This window comes from Cherax quadricarinatus, chromosome 56 (assembly GCF_038502225.1).
Source record: "Cherax quadricarinatus isolate ZL_2023a chromosome 56, ASM3850222v1, whole genome shotgun sequence".
In the NCBI taxonomy this organism is placed as follows: domain Eukaryota; kingdom Metazoa; phylum Arthropoda; class Malacostraca; order Decapoda; family Parastacidae; genus Cherax; species Cherax quadricarinatus.
Genome location: NC_091347.1, coordinates 445,826 through 466,068, shown reverse-complemented (window position 1 = coordinate 466,068; position 20,243 = coordinate 445,826). Strand labels below are relative to the sequence as shown.

General features: G+C 38.8%; 1 protein-coding gene across 4 annotated transcripts in view; it reads right to left on the bottom strand.

Moving 5' to 3' along the window:
- Grip84 (Gamma-tubulin ring protein 84) overlaps positions 1 to 20,243 on the bottom strand; it is a 176,122-nt gene that overhangs the window by 61,117 nt on the left and 94,762 nt on the right. For all 4 annotated transcript variants that reach the window (XM_070096997.1, XM_070096999.1, XM_070096998.1 and 1 more), the window contains 4 exons: positions 17,134 to 17,284; positions 8,794 to 9,024; positions 8,113 to 8,307; positions 7,665 to 7,839 (listed from right to left, as the gene is read on the bottom strand). In XM_070096997.1, the coding sequence (XP_069953098.1) occupies positions 7,665 to 7,839; positions 8,113 to 8,307; positions 8,794 to 9,024; positions 17,134 to 17,284 (752 nt within the window). The remainder of the gene's footprint in view (positions 1 to 7,664; positions 7,840 to 8,112; positions 8,308 to 8,793; positions 9,025 to 17,133; positions 17,285 to 20,243) is intronic.

The following is a 20,243-nucleotide window of genomic DNA, read 5'->3' as shown; positions in this document are numbered from 1 at the left end:
CCTCACGAATTCTGCGTGTCAGCTCTGCATTTGCTTCGTTATGGTCAGCCTTGCTATTGTGTGATCATTGATAGCTTGCTGTTTTGCGTGTAAACTTTGCATTTGCTTTGCTATGGTCAGCCTTGCTATTGTGTGAGTATTCTGCAGTTGGTTTTGCTATTGCGTGTAAGCCTTGCTACTGCATGTGCGTGTTCGGCTTGATTACGTGTCAGCCTTACTATTGAATGAGTATTCTGCAGTCGTACAGAGCATAGCTGAGCATGTATTGCAAATAGCGTATTACGTTGGAGTTTAATGCCTCCTAGACAAGTCAGACGGCTAGTGTCTGAATTCACTCTATTAAACTTGCCTAAGTTTTCCCTACAGCATTGTTGGCGAATTGCTCGTTCCACTGGCATTGAGTACGAACACACTCTTACGGCTGCGCAGCTTCGTAATCTTATAGGTGTCAAACTTCAAGAATTGGAGATAGCATATCAGGCTTCTCCTCCTACAGGAGCCAGGAGTAAATCCCCGCTAAGGTTCCCGCAAGAGGAAAAAGATACAACACCTGAGCAAAACCATCAATCTCACGCAACGGGGTTGTCTGAAGGTGAGTCAGCTGCATTGGTGCTTGAGTTAGCAAAAAATCAATCTTGAACAGCACACCTATGCTAAGGAAGAGTGTGACAAGAGAAAAAGAAAGAAGGCAGTTTACTCAAGCTGTAAATGACATTAGTTTGCAAAAAGAAGTACAGCTTGTTCCTCGTTTCACTGAAGCTAAGACTGAATTATTTTTTGAAGCATTCGAAAACCAGCCTCGAGCCTTGAGGTGGCCTGAACAGCACTGGGTGATTTTGGTGCATACAGCGTTGTTTGGTAAGGTACAGGAATTTACATCAGTGTTAAATGACACTGATTTCAATAATTATCAGGTGGTGAAGACCATGGTTCTTGGTGCTTATCAATGTATTCCTGCCAAGTACAGAAAGGAATTCAAGCTAGGTAGACGACAGCTGGGTCAGTCCTTGGTTGACTTTGTAAGACAGCAGACCACTGTGCCAGGTGGCACGGCAGCACGTTTACCCATTGAGGTGGAAGCCTAGTTCAGAGCCCTCTTGGGGTGGGGGTGTTGCATGCAAAGAGTATGTAATCTTTATTCGGAGCATGTTAACACACTCACATAGGCTACCTCACCAACCAGCGAACCAGATGCTAAGGATCTGACGATCCAACAGGGCTTCATCGTCAGATCAGCATCTAGGTTCAGCCAATTAGAAGGTGGATCCAGCAATTGTGAATGTGACGTGGTTACCACTCACGTTTTCGCCCTTGTCATGTCCATTCTAGAGCTGGTTGAAGCACAGTGGTCTGCTTTCTCTTGGCTGCTACTGTGCCTTGATTACCGTGGAATGCACTAATTCCTATTGTTGTACATAGTGTATATAGTGTACATACTGCTGTTTATACTTGGTGAAGGATAATATAATTCAAAGTCTTTCTGCTGTGTTTATTTTGCTCCCTTTACACCCAGGATAAAAGGCCTTTGAAAACCTGGGTTGTAATAGTCTGCACCATGAGTGTGCACAGTAGAAAAAAAATCCTGCCTGTGGTGCATGATGAGAAAAGCAAAACTCTGACCATGTGTGATTTAAAATAATGACCGAGGTATTTTCTGGATGGCTTTTATGGTTTTATTGGCTGTTACTTGGTATCATGTGATAGAATGGAAGACATACCATTGAAATATGAGATGATTCTAGTTGGTTTCAAAATTGGAAGTAGCTTAAAATTGGGCTCAAAATAGCAGAACTATTCAATTTTTGGTGATTTTCCGAAGTAGGGAAGGTCCCCTACACCCAACCTTGTCTGTTTCATGAGTTTTTAAATGGTCTGATTCAATTATTGGGATACCAAAAACCATTACTTATCATTTCTAGTTATATTTATTATCCAGGAAATAGAGTAAATGTTTGTGTGATTATGAATTCAAAATAGAAGGCTTGGAGACATGATTAATGAACAGAGAAGATGTTTTAGTGACAGGAATATCTACAATGTTTATTTTGGACTATTTTTAAATTGGTATTTTTTAAATTTGTGTAAAATTGGCCAAATTACCAACTTCTGTGCACTTTGTAGGGAAATAATAGTTGAATGTGCAGATTATTGTGCTCAATCAATTGAACAGAAGGCATACTAGCAAAATAGCTTAGAATTTGGTTGAATTGAGCAATGGAATTAACTTAAAATTGGACTCAAACATGGCAAAACTGCTGATGTGTAAACTGCACCCTCCACAAACTTGCACCTGCAGAATTCTAAGTTTTCCACCAAATTTTTACTTTTGGTGTCAAATACAGTGGACCCCCGTTTTACGATATTTTTTCATTCCAGAAGTATGTTCAGGTGCCAGTACTGACCGAATTTGTTCCCATAAGGAATATTGTGAATTAGATTAGTCCATTTCAGACCCCCAAACATACACGTACAAACGCACTTACGTAAATACACTTACATAATTGGTCGCATTGGGAGGTGATCGTAAAGCGGGGGTCCACTGTATATTCAGAAAAGATTCTCTACCATTTCAGTTCATTTTTTTTTAAAGTGGACATTGGGAGCAACATTAATTTTGGAGGATGATGTAAGCTATATAGTGGAACCTCCACTCACGAGTTTAACCCCTTGACTATTTTGGTCGTATATATACGTCTTATGAGCCAGTGTTTTGGACGTATATACAGTATACTCAATAATTCTAGTGGCTTCAAATCAAGCAGGAGAAAGCTTGTAGGCCCTCATGTGAGAGAATGGGTCTATGTGGTCAGTGTGCACCACATAAAAAAAATCCTGCAGCATAAAGTGCATAATGAGAAAAAAAAATGACCATTCTTTTTGGATTAAAACGCCGACTTTGAAGTGTATGTTCGTATAGTATTTATTGGTGTATTCTCGTTTTCATGGTCTCATGTGATAAAATGGAAAACATATTGCAGAAATAGAGATGATTTTGACTAGTTTCACAATGAAAACGATCTTGAAATTGAGCTCAAAGTAGCGGAAATGTTCGATTTTTACCACTGTTCAAGAGTAAGCAAATCACACGTCCAATACACATCAACTGGGGAGTCTAATATTCTTTCACTAGTGCACTGATATTATTTATACCATTTTTACAATAATGCAGTAGTCTGCATAACAGTAAATCTTCTATTTTTTTTTGCATGAATAAAAAATCAAAATAGAAAGCAGTAGTAATACAAGAGGGGCCTAGAGACATGACTAATGAACAGAGGATATGTTATTTTAGTGCCAAGAATGTCTACATTGTTTATTCTGGACCCTATTTTGAAATTGACATAATTTTTAATTTGCATGGAATTGGCCAAATTGCCAATTTCTGACCACTTTATTGGATAGTTCAAATCGGTAAATGGGCGGTTTCTTGTACTCAACTGATAGAAAAAATAGAGTTCTAAAGAAATAGCTATGAGTTTGGTCAACTGGAACAACAGAATTGGCCAATAACAGGGCTCAAAGTTGGCAAAATCGTTGATGCGTATATGTCGCCAAGACTGCTAACTTCACGGGAGCGTAATTCCGTGAGTTTTCGACCAAATTTCGCACTTTTGGTGTCATTACCATTGGGAAAAGATTCTCTATCATTTCATAAGAAAAAATAATTGTTTTTCCAAAAATTTTGCAACAGAATGACAGTTTCAGAAAGGGGCTTGCGACAGTCAAAGGGTTAATCCGTTCCACGACCTTACTTTTTTGCAATATCAATTTTCCTCATTTAAATTAACTGAAATGCAACTAATCTGTTCCCGGTTCTCAGGAGGTATGACAAGATACTTCAATATTTCGCTAATATCATCTATACAGCTTATTTATCTATCATAATTAATCTAGTATGACCTAATAAACAATATAAATAACATAGAAACCTGATATATACTGTAGAATGAATAAAATATGTCATTATGTAACAGGTGTAGGTGGCCACAACTGCTCCCGCTTTGTGGTAAACACTGCCATCTAGTGACGACCTTGTGAAGCCGTCTATTATTATAAATATTATTACATGTATATAGCACATTATTATTAAACATCTATTATTATTATACGTATTACATTACAGTGGACCCTCGACCAACGATGGCATCGTCTAACAATAAAATTGGCTAACGATGCATTTCTGCGTAAAAATATTGGCTCGACCAAAAATGAAAAACTCGGGTAACAACATTCATCCCGAATGTGTCCGCATGTCCATCCAGCCTGAGTGTGCCTCAGCTGCCCTGCCTTCAGCTACTTTGCCATTGTTTACAAGCCACTGCGGTCGGTTCCACGTGTACCTGCGATACATTTTGTATTATTCCAATGTTAGTGCTTGTAACTGCTAAATAAGCCACCCAAACCATACCATGGGTGGGATTTGAACCCGCGGTCAGAGAGTCTCAAAACTCCAGACCGTCGCGTTAGCCACTGGACCAGCTAGCCACAATAAGATTCGTCCAACTAGGTATATTTCTACAGCATAGGAAGGTCTGGAGTTTTGAGACTCTCTGACTGCGGGTTCAAATCCCGCCCGTGGTATGGCTTGTTTGCAATCGTGTCATTACGATTTTGCGAGTCAAATAAGCCACCATGGGCCCCAAGAAAGCTTCTAGTGCCTGTGGTAAAAAGGGTGAGAATTACTATGGAATTGAAGAAAGAGATAATCACAAAGTATGAAAGTGGAGTGCATGCCTCCGAGCTGGCCAGGTTGTATAACAAACCCAAATCAACCATCGCTATTATCTTGGCCAACAGAAAGGCAATCAAGGAAGCTGTTGTTGCAAAAGGTGCAAGTATGTTTTCAAAACAGAGATAGCAAATACTCAAAGATGTGGAGAGAGTGTTGTTGGTATGGATAAACAAAAAATAATTATCAGGAGATAGTTTCTCAGTCAATAATATGTGAAAAGGCAAGGCAGTTGCATGATGATTTAGTTAAAAAAATGTCTGCAACTAGTGGTATGTTAGTGATTAGTGGTATGTTAGAGATTTAAGAATCATAGTGGCATACACAGTGTGATAAGGCATGGTGAGGCTGCCAGTTGTGACCAAAAAGCGGCTGAAAAATATGTGCAGGAATTCAAGGAGTACACAGACACTGAAAAATTAAAATGCCAACAAATGTTCAATTGTGATGAAACAGGCCTGTTTTGGAAGAAAATGCCAAACAGGACCTACATTACACAGGAGGAAAAGCACTACCAGGACAAGCCTATGAAAGACAGGCTAACTCTAATGTTTTGTAGTAATGCTAGTGGTGATTGCAAAGTGAAACCTTTACTCATGTATCACTCAAACTCCCAGTGTTCAAGAAAAACAGTGTCGTCAAGGCTAATTTGTGTGTGATGTGGAGGGCAAACAGTAAGGCATGGGTCACTAGAGACATTTTCTATGATTGGTTCTATCATGTGTTTGCCTCCACTGTGAAAAATTACCTCCTGGAAAATAAATTGGAACTCAAGTGCCTCCTGGTATTAGATAATGCTCCTGCTCATCCTTCAGACTTGCCAGAGTGAATTGCAGGGGAGTTGAGCTTTATAAAAAGTGAAGTTTTTGCCTCCTAATATACCACTCCTCTCCTCCAGCCCATGGACCAGCAGGTCATTTCAAATTTCAAAAAACTGCACACCAAAGCAGTGTTTCAAAAGTGCTTTGAAGTGACCTCAGACACTGAACTGACCCTAAGAGAGTTTTGGAAAGATCACTTTAGTATCCTCAACTGCATAAACCTTATAGGTAAGGCTTGGGAGGGAGTGACTAACAGGACCTTGAACTCTGCTTGGAGGAAACTGTGGCCACAATGTGTACAAGAAAGGGATTTTAAAGGGCTCGGGGCTAACCCTCAGGAGCCTATGCCAGTTGTGGAATCTATTGTATCATTGGGAAGTCCATAGGGTTGGAGGTTAGTGGGGAGGGTGTGGAAGAGTTGGTGGACGACGACGATGAAGAACTAACCACTGATGAGCTGCAAGAGCATCTGCAACAGCAAGAGACCACAACTGAGGAAATTGCTTCAGAGGAGGGGAGAGAGAAATGGCGGAAGTTGCCTTCTTCAACAATTAAGGACATTTGTACAATGTGGACAAAGGTGCAAGCCTTTATGGAAGAACATCACCCTGACACAGCTATTGCAAGCCGTGCTGGTGACTTTTACAATGACAATGTTGTGGCCCATTTTAGGAAAATCTTAAAGGAATGCCAGGTACAGAGCTCTATGGACAGATTTTTGGTGCAACATAGGTCCAGCGACTGTAAAGTTGTTCCCAGTGGCATTAAGAAAAGAAGGGAAGTAACCCTGGAAAAGGACTTGGTACCTAAAGTCCTTATGGAAGGGGATTCCCCTTCCAAACAATAATACATCACCATCATCTCCCCTCCCCCCATCTCATCACTCATCACTACATCTTCAATAAAGGTAGTGTCATTTATTCTTCATGTAGTATTTATTGTGCATGTATCATTGTTTTCTGTGTAGGAAAATGTATATTTCATGTGAAAAAATATTTTTTTTTATACTTTTGGGTGTCTGGAACAGATTAATTGAATTTCCATTATTTCTTATGGGGAAAATTAATTCGGCAAACGATAAATTTGGCTAAGGACAAGCTCTCTGGAACGGATTAATATCGTTGGTCGGGGGCCCACTGTATTATTATTATACTATACTATTATTATTATTACAATATAAATAATTTGTAATTTTTATTCACACAAAAAAATAGAAGATTTACTGTTCTGCAGACTACTGCATTATTGTAATAATTGTATAAATAATGTCAACCCATTCACGACTGCATACTGGAATGGATAGTGATATCATTTGTTTACTCTTGAACATTGCCAAAGAATTGAACATTTCTGCTACTGTGAGCTCAATTTCAAGGTACTTTTCGTCGTGAAGTCAATGAAAATCGTATCTATTTCTGTAATATATCTTCCATTCTATCAAATGAGACCAAAAAACCGAGAATACGACCATAAAAACCATATGAAAATACTGCTAAAATGGGAGGGGGGGGCTAATTGCTGAGAAGTGAATTCCATTATTTATAGTCCGATTTCCTTCATTTTTGGTGTACGCTACAAAGCATTTTTCCGTCATACATTGCCCAAGTTTCAGTAAGATAGTCTAACAAACAAATGAGATCCCATTCCCTAGCTCAAGAGCAAGAGTCCCTCACCAGTGTCAAGGAACCTCCCTTGAGGCCCACTTGCTTATGGAAATTTCGCTCACGTATCTCACGTATGGAAGCAAAAAATCGACCGATTGACTGCTCATATTTGGAAAAAAGCTCACGTGGATGCGCTCACAAGTGGAGGTTCCACTGTACTCTTATCTTGTTTTATTTTCTTCTTTTGGGCTTATTTGTGCCACAGACTGGTGCTTATTAAAGTTTTGTGTTTATATTTGGTATGCCAAATAATTTAGTAGTATTTTTCCTTTTGTACTTAGAAACAAAATTCTGGTCATGAGAAACTACATTATACAATACGAGACACAGGAAATTAAGAGCAGTGGACCAACAACAATACACAAAATTCTTGCTTCTTTTTCCATCTTTACTACAATCCTATTATATGGACTTCTAATTTTTATTTATCACAAAATTAATATTACCAACCTTTTGCATTTTATTAATAAAATTTTGCCAGTTGCGCTCTATTACTTCAAACATCATATAATATTCTATATTTTGAATAAAGTTGAGCATACGTTGCCTTAGAGCGAAAGCTGCAGTGTATGTGCGGGAGGCAGACAGTGGAAAGCTTTTGGCCACCTTGTTACTGACCCACACCCTGCAAGATACCACATTTTAGGACATTATATTCCCTCAAGTTTATCACAAAAATAAACTAATTTCCAGACTATCACTAAATAATAACTTATTAGCCAGAATGAAAGGTTCCTAATTTTCATAATTACCAGTTAAGTATACCTATTCCAAGTCATGACAGAAAAGCCTTCAAGCAACTACACACTATAAATATCAAGACACTAACATTTACACATAATGCTAACATGTGTTACCTAAGTTCCTGCACAATTGGGTGCTTCCTTAGTTTATTTACCTGCACAGTAATTTCTCAACATGTTTACAGTAAAAGAGATGTCTGAAGATCATCTGGTAGCAAGCTATAGTTTTGCGGTCCAACACCAGTGACACTGGCCATGTTACCCGATAACCAAGTGAAAACCCCTGAAGCCCGGTCAGCTGTAGTCGCTCCTCTTGTGGGTAGTACTCTCGTTCATCCTCGGTCTCAATGCTGCTTGAGAAAGCAATGACTGAAGAATCCTATTTTGCATGTAATTTATAATTAAGGAGCATGACATTACTTGAACCAAATGCCTGTTATATTTATTCAATTAATGTACCATAATTAAAAAATTAGGGAGCAAGGGGCTAGTAACCCCCTTTTCTTGTATATATTACTAAATGTAAAAGGAGAAACTTTCGTTTTTCCTTTTGGGCTACCTCGCCTCGGTGGGATATGGCCAGTGTGTTGAAAAAAGAAGAGGAATTAAAAAATTAATTACTGAATAATATAAAACTTAATAAAAAGTACTGAAAATTTTAGATATTTTTACCAACGTAATCCTCTTGGAAAAAAACAACTAAACAAATTTTATATGAATGAAGTTAATCTGTAATGCACACCAATATCCTTCATAAAACCAAGGAATACCACCAGCAATAACTCTTGAAAAATATTAATATTTTACTGTACAAAAAAATCAGGAATCAAACATACCTTAGAATTCTCAGCATTTGAGTCATCAAGGTTATAGGTTGCAGATCACATTCTATGTCATCTTTATAAAAGTCAGAATTAGCTGCTGATGTTCTAAGTGCTAATTCCAACAATGACTCAAGTCGTGTAGGTACAACATCATCAATATTTTTGCTTAGCTCATCCTCACATAAGCTCATTAACTGGACAACAAAATCACCTTGGTCAAGCAAGAAATAGTGCTTCACAGATCTGTAAAAAAAAAAAAATTATAAAAGTAAAATTAACCAGGAGTATCTGAGAGAGTTAGAACTAAGGAAGGGGTAGCAATAATGTTGAAGGATCAGTTATGGAGAGAGAAGAGGGAATATATATGTATAAATTCAAGGATTATGTGGATTAAAATAAGGGTTGGATATGAAAAGTGGGTCGTAATAAGTGTGTATGCACCTGGAGAAGAGGAGTGTAGAGAAGAAAGAGAGATTTTGGGAGATGTTAAGTGAGTGTGTAGGAACTTTTGAGCCAAGTGAGAGAGTAATTGTGGTAGGTGGCCTAAATCCTAAAGTAAGAGAAGCATTTAGAGGGTGTGGTAGGTAAGTTTGGGATGCCAGGTGTAAATGATAATGGGGGCCCTTTGACTGAACGTTGTATAGAAAGGGGGTTTGGTTATAGGTAACACATATTTTAAGAAAAAGAGGATAAATAAGTACTGTAGATAAATGGTTCAGAGAACTGACACGTTGATAAATTAGACACACGTGCAACTCTTGGGTATCTTTACTGAGGAAACATTTCACCACACAGTGGCTTCATCAGTCCATACAAAGGAGAATGGTGAAGAAGAGGAGGAGTTTGAGGTAATCAGTCCCTCAGCCTTGAGTCGATATAAATAAGTATACAAGATATGACATAGGGCGTAATGACAGTAGTTTGTTGGACTACGTATTGGTAGATAAAAGACTGTTGGGTAGACTTCAGGATGTACATGTTTATAGAGGGGCCACAGATACATCAGATCACTTTTTAGTTGTGGCTACAGTGAGAGTAAAAGGTAGATGGGATACAAGGAATATGGAAGCATCAAGTAAGAGAGATGTGAAGGTTTATAAACTAAAGGAGGAGGCAGTTAGGGTAAGATATAAACAACTGTTGGAGGACAGATGGGCTAGTGTGAGTATAGGCAATGGGGTAGAAGAAGTGTTAGTGTGTTAAGCAGAAGTTTGTGATTACAGTTCCTGTGGGTGCAGGAGGGAAGAAGAACGATTGGTGGAATGATGATATAAAGAGAATAGTAAGAGAGAAAAGGTTAGCATATGAGAGGTTTTTACAAAGTAGAAGTGATGCAAGGAGGGAGGAGTATATGGGGAGAAAAAGAGAGGTTAAGAGAGTGGTGAAGCAATGTAAAAAGGGAGCAAATGAGAGAGTGGGTGAGATGTTATCAACAAATTTTGTTGAAAATAAGAAAAAAGTTTTGGAGTGAGATTAATAAGTTGAGAAAGCCTAGGGAACGAATGGATTTGTTAGTTAAAAATAGGAGAGGAGAGTTATTAAACAGAGAGTTAGAGGTATCAGGAAGATGGAGGGAATATTTTGAGGAATTGTTAAATGTTGATGAAGATAGGGAAACTGTGATTTTGTGTATAGGGCAGGAGGATAGGGAAGCTGTGATTTTGTGTACAGGGCAAGGAGGAATAACATCTTATAGAAGTGAGGAAAAACCAGTTGTGAGTGTGGGGGAAGTGTGTGGGGCAGTAGGTAGAATGAAAGGGGGTAAGGCAGCTGGTATTGATGGGATAAAGATAGAAATGTTAAAAGCAGGTGTGGATATAGTTTTGGAGTGGCTAGTGTTTTAATTTAATAATGTATGGAATAGGGTAAGGTACCTAGGGATTGGCAGAGAGCATGCACAGTTCCCTTCTTTAAAGGCAAAGGGTACAAAAGAGTGTAAAAATTATAGGGGAATAAGTCTGTTGAGTATACCTGGTAAAGTGTATGGTAGAGTTATTATTGAAAGAATTAAGAGTAAGACGGAGAGCAGGATAGCAGATGAACAAGGAGGCTTTAAAAAGGGTAGGGGGTGTGTAGACTAAGTGTCTGCAGTGAAAATTATAGGTGAACAGTATTTAGAAAAGGGTGAAGAGGTTTTTGTGGCATTTATGGATTTGGAAAAGGCGTATGATAGGGAGGATAGTGGGGTAATGTGGCAGATGTTGAAATGTGTGGAATAGGAGGAAGGTTATTGAAAGCAGTGAAGAGTCTTTACGAGGATAGTGAGGCTTAGGTTAGAGTACATAGACGAGATGGAGATTATTTCCCAGTAAAAGTAGGCCTTAGACAGGGATATGTGATGTCACCATAGCTGTTCAATATATTTATAGATGGAATTGTAAGAGAAGTGAATGCTCAGGTGTTGGCAAGAGGTGTGGGGTTAAAAGATAAAGAATATAACACAAAGCAGGAGTTGTCACAGATGCTCTTTGCTAATGACACTGAGCTTTTGGGAGATTCTGAAAAGAAGTTGCAGAGGTTGGTTGATGAGTTTGGTAGGGTATGTAAAAGAAGGAAATTAAAAGTGAATACAGGAAAGAGTAAGGTGATGAGGAAAACAAAAAATTAGGTACAGTGGACCCCCCGAGTTTCTTGAGCCCCACACTTCGTGAATTTTGACTTTCAGCAACTTTTTTCGTCAAAATATAGCCTTGCATTTTGTGATCTGCCTCGCCATTCGTTGGTCGTACGGAACACATCCAAGTAGCCCTCAAGCATCCGCGCGCACACAAAGGCACCCCACACACCATTCAGAGTCAGTGTGGCACTGTTTCTCAGCGAGTGACCATCACCCCACACGTTTATAAGATACATTTCGTAATCTTCCATTCTTTTTTGTTTACCTGGAGTTTACCTGGAGGGAGTTCCTGGGGTCAATGCCTGTGCCCAGGCCTCATGGTGGATCAGGGCCTGATCAACCAGGCTGTTACTGCTGGCTGCACGCCATCCAATGTACAAACCACAGCCCGGCTAAGTAAGCCACTATGGGCCCAAAGAAAGATCCTAGTGCCATCCCTTTGGTAAAGAAGGTGAGAAACATGATAGAATTAAAAAAGAAATCATTGCAAAATATGAAAGTGGAGTAAGTGTGGTCGGCCTCGGCAAGATGTATGGGAAGCCCCATTCAACACTCACTTCCTTCTTGGCGAAGAAAAAGGAAATCAAGGAAGCTGTTGTTGAGAAAGGGGTAGATATGCTCACAAAAAAGAGACTGCAAATGATCGAAGATGTTGAGAATTTCTTGTTAGTGTGAATCAATGAAAAACAGTTGGCAGGAGATAGTGTTATGCAGTCGATAATTTGTGAAAAAGCAAGGCAGTTGCATGCCGATGTCGTAAAGAAAATGCCTGGAACAAGTGCTGATGTTAGTGAATTTAAGGCCAGCAAAGGCTGGTTTGAGAGATTTAAAAAGCGTAGTGACATACACAGTGTGGTAAGGCATGGCGAGGCTGCAAGTTCTGACAAATGTGCGGCTGAAAAAATTTGTGCATGAATTCAAGGTGTATGTAGAGGATGAAGAATTACTTCTCCACCAAGTGTTCAATTGTGATGAAACAGGCCTCTTTTGGAAGAAAATGCCAAAGAGAACCTACATCACGCAGGAGGAAAAGGCACTGCCAGGACACAAGCCTATGAAAGACAGGCTAACTTTCTTGTTCTGTGGCAATGCTAGTAGGGATTTCAAAGTGAAGCCTTTACTGGTGTATCACTCTGAAAACCCCAGTGTTTTCAAGAAAAACAGTGTCGCCAAGAGTAAACTGTGTGTGATGTAGAAGGCTAACAGTAAGGCATGGGTCACAAGGGAAATTTTCCTTGATTGGTTCAATGAAGTGTTTGGCCCAAGTGTGAAGGAATACCTCCTGGAAAATAAATTGCTACTCAAGTGCCTCCTGGTAATGGACAATGCTCCTGCTCATCCTCCAGACTTGTATGACCAATTGTGTGAGGAGTTTAGTTTCGTCACAGTGAAGCTCTTGCCCCCTAATACCACTCCTCTCATCCAGCCCATGGACCAGCAAGTCATTTCAAACTTCAAAAAACTCTACACCAATGCAATGTTTCAAATGTGCTTTAATATTACTTAAGACACTGAATTGACCCTAAAAGAGTTCTGGAGGTATCACTTCAATATCCTTGATTGCATAAGCCTTATAGATAAGGCTTGGCAGGGATTAACTTCCAGGACTTTGAACTCTGCTTGGAGAAAATTGTGGCCAGAATGTGTCCGAATGAAGGATTTTGAAGGGTTTGAGCCTGACCTTGTCGACTCTACACCTGTTGTGGAATCAACTGTGGCATTGTGGAATTCCATGGGGTTGGATATGAGTGGCAAGGATGTGGAAGAGTTGGTGGAGGACCACAATGAAGAGCTAACTAATGAAGAGCTGCAAGAGCTTCATCTGCAACAGCAACAGACCACAGCTGAGGAAACTGCTTCAGAGGGGGAGGAAGAGAGGTGGAAGAAGGTGACTTCTTCAGAGATTAAGGAGATTTGTGCAATGTGGAGTAGGGTTCAAACATTTATGGAGGTACATCATCCTAACAAAGATGTTGCAGGCCATGTCGGCAACATGTACAATGAGAATGCCTTGTCCCATTTTAGGTAAATTTTAAAGAGACACCAGAAACAGAGCTCTCTGGAACAATTTTTTGAGCTACAGGGGGCCAGTGACTCTCAAGCTGGTCCTAGTGCCATTAAAAAACAAAGATGGGAAGTAACCCCAGATAAGGACTTGGTACCTAAAGTTTTTATGGAAGGGGATTCCCCTTCCAAACAATAGTGTAACTTCTCCATTCTCTCCCCTCCTCCCGTCTTCCATAGACCAACAAGAGTCTTCAATAAAGGTGTGATATTATTGTTTTATATCTGATTTCTCATTCTTCTCTGAATGTAAATCTATATTTAATCTATAAAAAAGATAATTTTTGTTAATACTTTTGGGTGTCTGGAACGGATTAATTGGATCTACATTATTTCTTATGGGGAAAATGGTTTCAAAATTCATGAATTTCAACTTTTGACAGACTCTCTGGAATGGATTAATCATGAAATTTGGGGGTCCACTGTAATGGAAGACTGGATATCAGACTGAAGGGAGAGAGTATGGAGGGGTGAATGTATTCAGATATTTGGGAGTGGATGTGTCAGCAGATGGGTCATTGAAAGATGAGGTGAAGCATAGAATTTACAAGGGGAAAAAAGTGAGTAGTGCACTAAGGCGTCTGTGGAGACAAAGAGCTTTATCCATGAAAGCAAAGAGGGAAATGTATGAGAGTATAGTTATACCAATGCCCTTGTATGGGTTTGAGGCATGGATGGTGAATGTTGCAACAAGGAGAAGGCTGGAGGCAGTGGAGATGTCATGTCTGAGGGCAATGTGTGGCGTGAATATAATGCAGAGAATCCATAGTTTGGAGATTAGGAGGAGGTGTGGAATTACCAAAACTATTATGCAGAGGGCTGAGGAGGGGTTATTGAGATGGTTTGGACATGTAGAGAGGATGGAACAAAACAAAATGACTTCAAGTGTATAAATCTGTAGTGGAGGGAAGGTGGGGTAGGGGTAAAGGATGTTTTGTGTGCGAGGGTCTTGGACTTCCAGCAAACATGTTAGATAGGAGTAAATGGAGAAAAATGGTTTTTAGGACTTGACGTGCTGTTGGGGTGTAAGCAAGGTAACATTTGTGAAAGGATTCAGGGAAACCGGCAGGTCAGACTTGATTCCTGGAGATGGGAAGTACAGTGCCAGCACTCTGAAGGAGGGGTGTTAATGTTGCAGTTTTATAACTGTAGTGTTAGCATGTCTCTGGGAAGACAGTGATGGTGTGAATGATGATGAGTTTTTCTTTTTCGGGCCAACCTGCCTTGGTGGGAAACGGCTGATGTGTTAATAAAAAAAATAATAAAAATAATATTGATACTGTTGACTACAATATTCTACTAAAATTAAATCAATATGGACTCAAAAGGCACAGATTCAAGTATTTTCAATCACACCTCAGTACTTTAGCAGAAAGCAGAGTGCAACCATAAATGATACTTCTTCAAGTACCTTACCAATAAATTTAGATATCCCCCCTAAGAAAACATTCAAGGCCCCTTTTTCCCTTATCTATAATAGTTATGGTAGTAGGCTGGTAGACAGCAACCGCCCAGGAAGGTACTCCGTCCTGCCAAGTGAGTGTAAAACGAAAGCCTGTAATTGTTTTACATGATGGTAGGATTGCTGGTGTCCTTTTTTCTGTCTCATAAACATGCAAGATTTCAGGTATGTCCTGCTACTTCTACTTACACTTAGGTCACACTACACATACATGTACAAGCATATATATACACACACCCCTCGGGGTTTTCTGCTATTTTCTTTCTAGTTCTTGTTCTTGTTTATTTCCTCTTATTTCCATGGAGAAGTGGAACAGAATTCTTCCTCCGTAAGCCATGTGTGTTGTAAGAGGTGACTAAAATGCCGGGCGCAAGGGGCTAGTAACCCCTTCTCCTGTATAAATTACTAAATTTAAAAAAAAGAGAAACTTTTTTCTTTTTGGGCCACCCTGCCTCGGTGGGATGCGGCCGGTTTGTTGAAAGAAAGAAGATCCATAATAGTCAATATACAAATATTATCCAACATCTGAAACCTGTCTTCTTTCCTGATGATACAACCTTTATATCATCAGGCTAAAAGCCTACACTTGGATAATTACCAATAAATTCCCTCTTTATATTAAAAAAAATTCTATATAACTTTTGGAGACAAACCATGTCCCTCAAGTGGATATTAGAATTAATGAAAATAAAAAATGAAATATAAAAATGAGATAAAGGGAAATTTAATGCCTGTAAACATCAGAGACAAACAGACATATACATATTCATTCATTCATTCTCTCTCTCTCTCTCTCTCATTCTCTCTCTCTCTCTCTCTCTCTCTCATTCTCTCTCTCTCTCTCATTCTCTCTCTCTCTCTCTTTCTCTCTCTCTCTCTCATTCTCTCTCTCTCATTCTCTCTCTCTCTCTCATTCTCTCTCTCTCTCATTCTCTCTCTCTCATTCTCTCTCTCTCATTCTCTCTCTCTCTCTCATTCTCTCTCTCTCATTCTCATTCTCTCTCTCTCTCTCATTCTCATTCTCTCTCTCTCTCTCTCTCTCTCTCATTCTCTCTCTCATTCTCTCTCTCTCATTCTCTCTCTCATTCTCTCTCTCTCATTCTCTCTCTCATTCTCTCTCTCTCTCTCATTCTCTCTCTCTCATTCTCATTCTCTCTCATTCTCTCTCTCTCATTCTCTCTCTCATTCTCATTCTCTCTCTCTCTCTCTCTCATTCTCTCTCTCTCTCTCATTCTCTCTCTCTCTCTCTCATTCTCTCTCTCTCTCTCTCTCTCTCTCTCTCTCTCTCTCATTCTCTCTCTCTCTCTCATTCTCTCTCTCTCTCTCATTCTCTCTCTCTCTCTCATTCTCTCTCTCTCTCTCTCTCTCTCTCTCTCTCTCTCTCTCTCTCTCTCATTCTCTCTCTCTCTCTCTCTCTCTCTCTCTCTCTCTCTCTCTCTCTCTCTCTCTGGCCACTTTATTACGTACACCCTTCTAGTACTGAATAGGGACCTGCTTTGCTCCCAGAACAGCCTGAATTCTTCATGGTATAAATTCAACAAGGTGCTGGAAGCATTACTTAGAGATTCTTTTTCATGTTGACATGATAGCATCACAAAGATGCTGCAATTTGTCAGTTGCACATTCATGATGCAAATCTCCCATTCCACCACATCCCAAAAGTTAACACCAAATTCTGGCCTTTTCATCTGTGTGTCACAGCAGAAATCACAATTCATCAGACCAGGTGACATTTATTCCAAACCTTCAATTGTCCATCAATTGTTGCATCATCTGTAAACTTTTTAAAAATAATTTTTTTTTTTTTACCTGAAGAGCCGTCTTCCACAAAGATAGGATAACCCAAAGGAAGGAAACACATTCACCATCATTCAATCAACTGATGTCTTGCCTTGCCAGAAATGTGCTGACACCACAATTTGGATTACCCTCTTGACTGCAACTTCCCCACCCCTCCTTCACAGTAAAGGCAGTGCCCTTTCCATCTCCAGGACAAAAGTCCAGCTAATTAGTTTCCCATTAATTCCATCATTTTACCATGCTCATACTCCAACAGCATGTCCATTGAAAACCTCTTGTCTCCATTCACTCCTCTAACATGCTCTCACAAACCTGCTGAATGCTCAAGCCTAATATCATCATTATTATTATTAAGCAAATATAAAAGTTTGAATCCACTCAAAGATACACACATAACAAGAGCTCAAACCTTAGTCGACCCATTAGGTCCTTCTCCTTCATAAGCAGCTCCAGCAGCCTCTTGGAAGCAAAGTTATATGTTCGCTCAATTACTTCAGCATATGACCGGTCACGCACACTGTATACAAGTTCCTCTTGGTGTGGGCATACAACACTATGGTCTATAACAGAAAAATAAAGAAACCTGAAAGAGTTTAACATCTTTTAAAATAATTCAAGAAAATTAAATTACAGCAATATTTTCCTTACTGAATTTTAACCCCAAAATGACTGTGATTCAGTCATATCTACACCAGACTGTTGTAAAACTACAATTTAAATTGTCATGCATAATTTTGAATGCTTGGATATCATTCAAGGCCTTGGCAAACATATTGTATGAACCAAACATCTTGTGGAATGCTGATACAATGTTCCCTCTCAAACACTATGGAGGACACATCTGTGCTAACATCTCAAGATCAGTGTTAGAGAATGAAAATAACGACCAAAATCCTTATTAATTTAATGATGGTCATACATTTACATCTATACCAGAATAATTAATATTGCTCTCAGCATCCACTTAAAAAAAAAAACTGAAATGGAAAAGAATACTTTTCTGAAGATAATGACACCAAAAGTATGGAATTTGGTGGAAAATTCATGGAATTATGTAGGTGTAAACTTAACGGTCTCAGCACAATTTACGCATTAGCTATTAGAGTCCTAATTTAAGCCAATTTCATTGTTCCATTTGACCAAATTCCTAGCTATTTCACTTGTATGCCTTCCAGTCTATCAACTAAGCACAAGAAAGTGTCCAGTCATCTATTACAACTACTCTATACACTGCACAGAAGTCAGTAATTTGGCTAATTTTATAAAAAATAAAAAAATGACAAAAAATAGAGTTCAAAATAAACAATGTAGATTCCTGGCACTAAACCAATATTTCTCATGTTCATTAATCACATCCCCAGGCCTTTCCTATATTACACTTGCCTTCCTTACTGAATTTATAATCACACAAAAATAGAAGATTTACTCTAATTCTTGGATAATAAAACATAACCAGGTTTATGGTGTCCCAATAATTGAATCAGAGCTATTAAAAATCCATAAAAATAGACCAGGGTGTGTAAGAAGCCTTACCCATCCTCAGGAAAATTGACAAAAATGTAATATTTCGGCTATTTTGAGTTAAATTTCAAACTATTTCATGTCCTGAAGCCAACCAAAATAATTTTTATTTCAGTAGTATTTCTTCTGTTCTATCAAATGATACCAAATAACAGCTAATAAAATCATAAAAACCATCTGAGAGAACACCTCAAACTTGCTATTTTAAACCATAAGCACAATCACAAACACAGTGTGGGCCCGGATGTTTTTATACTGTATACACTCACCCATAGACCCATTCTCTCACATCTAGACCAAAATTTACTGCTCACATCTGAATGAGCTGAGCTCATGATGTAGAACTACATATGTGAAGGACCCTGGCCTCAGTGACACAGCTTAATGTGATGACCATTGGAAGAATTAAGAAAGAATAATGCTGTCTAGTGGACATGACATTTGCTTAGAAAGAATGGCGAGGAGCCAGAGGAAAGGGAAGGGCACTGCTCATGGCCCGGTGGCTGGGGAGGTAATAAATGACAAACTATGGAAAGAGGAGTATAAAAGTAAAATTCAAGAATTATATAAGTTAGAATAAAGGTGAGAAGTGAAAAATGGGTAATAGTGCATGTTTATGCACCTATACGTGAGAACTGTGTAAAGAAGAGAAGATTTTGAGAGGTGTTAAAAGAATGTTGAGGGAGTTTCGAGTCCACTGAAAGAATAATTATAATAGCTGTGAGGATCTAAATACTAAAGTGGGAGAGACTGATGTAGATGACATAGTAGGTAACTCTGAGTGTCATGGGTAAATGATAATGGGGGACCTATAGCTGAATTATGTATAGAAAGAGGTTTGGTAATAGGTAATACTTATTTAAGAAAAAAGATAAATAAGTTTGATAGACTATGTATTAGTATATAAAAGACTGATGGGTAGAAGTTTGTAAGTGTATGCTTTTACAGATACTATATTGATCATAATTTAATGGGACCTACAGTAAGAACAAGAGGTTAATGGAGTACAAGGAGAATGCCATCAGTGGATGAGAGAGAAAAAGTAAATGAAACTAAAGGAGATAGTTAGGAAAGGTTTAAACAACTACTGGTTAATTGTGAGCTAGAGAGAGAGTACATGTAAAAAGGGGGTCAAAGAGAATTGGGGTAGATTTAAGAATGTAGTGCTAAAGTTCACAGAAGTCTGTGGGTACAGAAGGGTGGAATGACAATGTACATAAAGAGGGTGATAAATGAGAAAAAAATAGCACAGAAGAGGTTTCTACAATGTAATAAGAATTTACAAAAAGCTGAATGTGAATGTATGTATGTATGTATGTATGTATGTATGTATGTATGTATGTATGTATGTATGTATGTATGTATGTATGTGTGTGTGTGTATGTGTGGATGTATGTATGCATGTATGTATGTATGTATGTATGTATGTATGTATGTATGTATGTATGTATGTATGTATGTATGTATGTATGTATATGTGAAGAAAAAAGAGAATGGATGAGTTTTTATCAGTAGAAAAAGTTTATCAGTAAAAAAATTCAAAGGAACATATGGAACTGGCAGTTAAGAACAAGAGGGAAAATATTTGATGGGGAGGTGCAGGTAATGAAAAGATGGAGAAGATATTTTGAGGAGCTGTTAAATATTGATGAAAAGGAGACAGTGATTTCATCCAGTAGGTAGAGAGGGATAACATCTCATGGGAGAAAAAGCCAGAAGTAGATGTATGGGAAGTGTAGCAGGCAGTACATAGAAAGGGGGTAAAACACTACTTCAAGCCAAGTCCTATAGCCCCCTCCTCCAACCAGAGTGCCACCCTCTCAGCCCATCTGGAGCTACCCCTGACTGTCCTAACAAAAGCTATTTCTGCAAATGTTTTTCTCATCACAAATATACCAAGGATCATTCATGTCAGCATGTAAAAAGTTAGGCACGATTAGTTGCTGGAGTTTACACCCCACAAGCTCAATTAGGTAATTACAAATACAGTACATAACT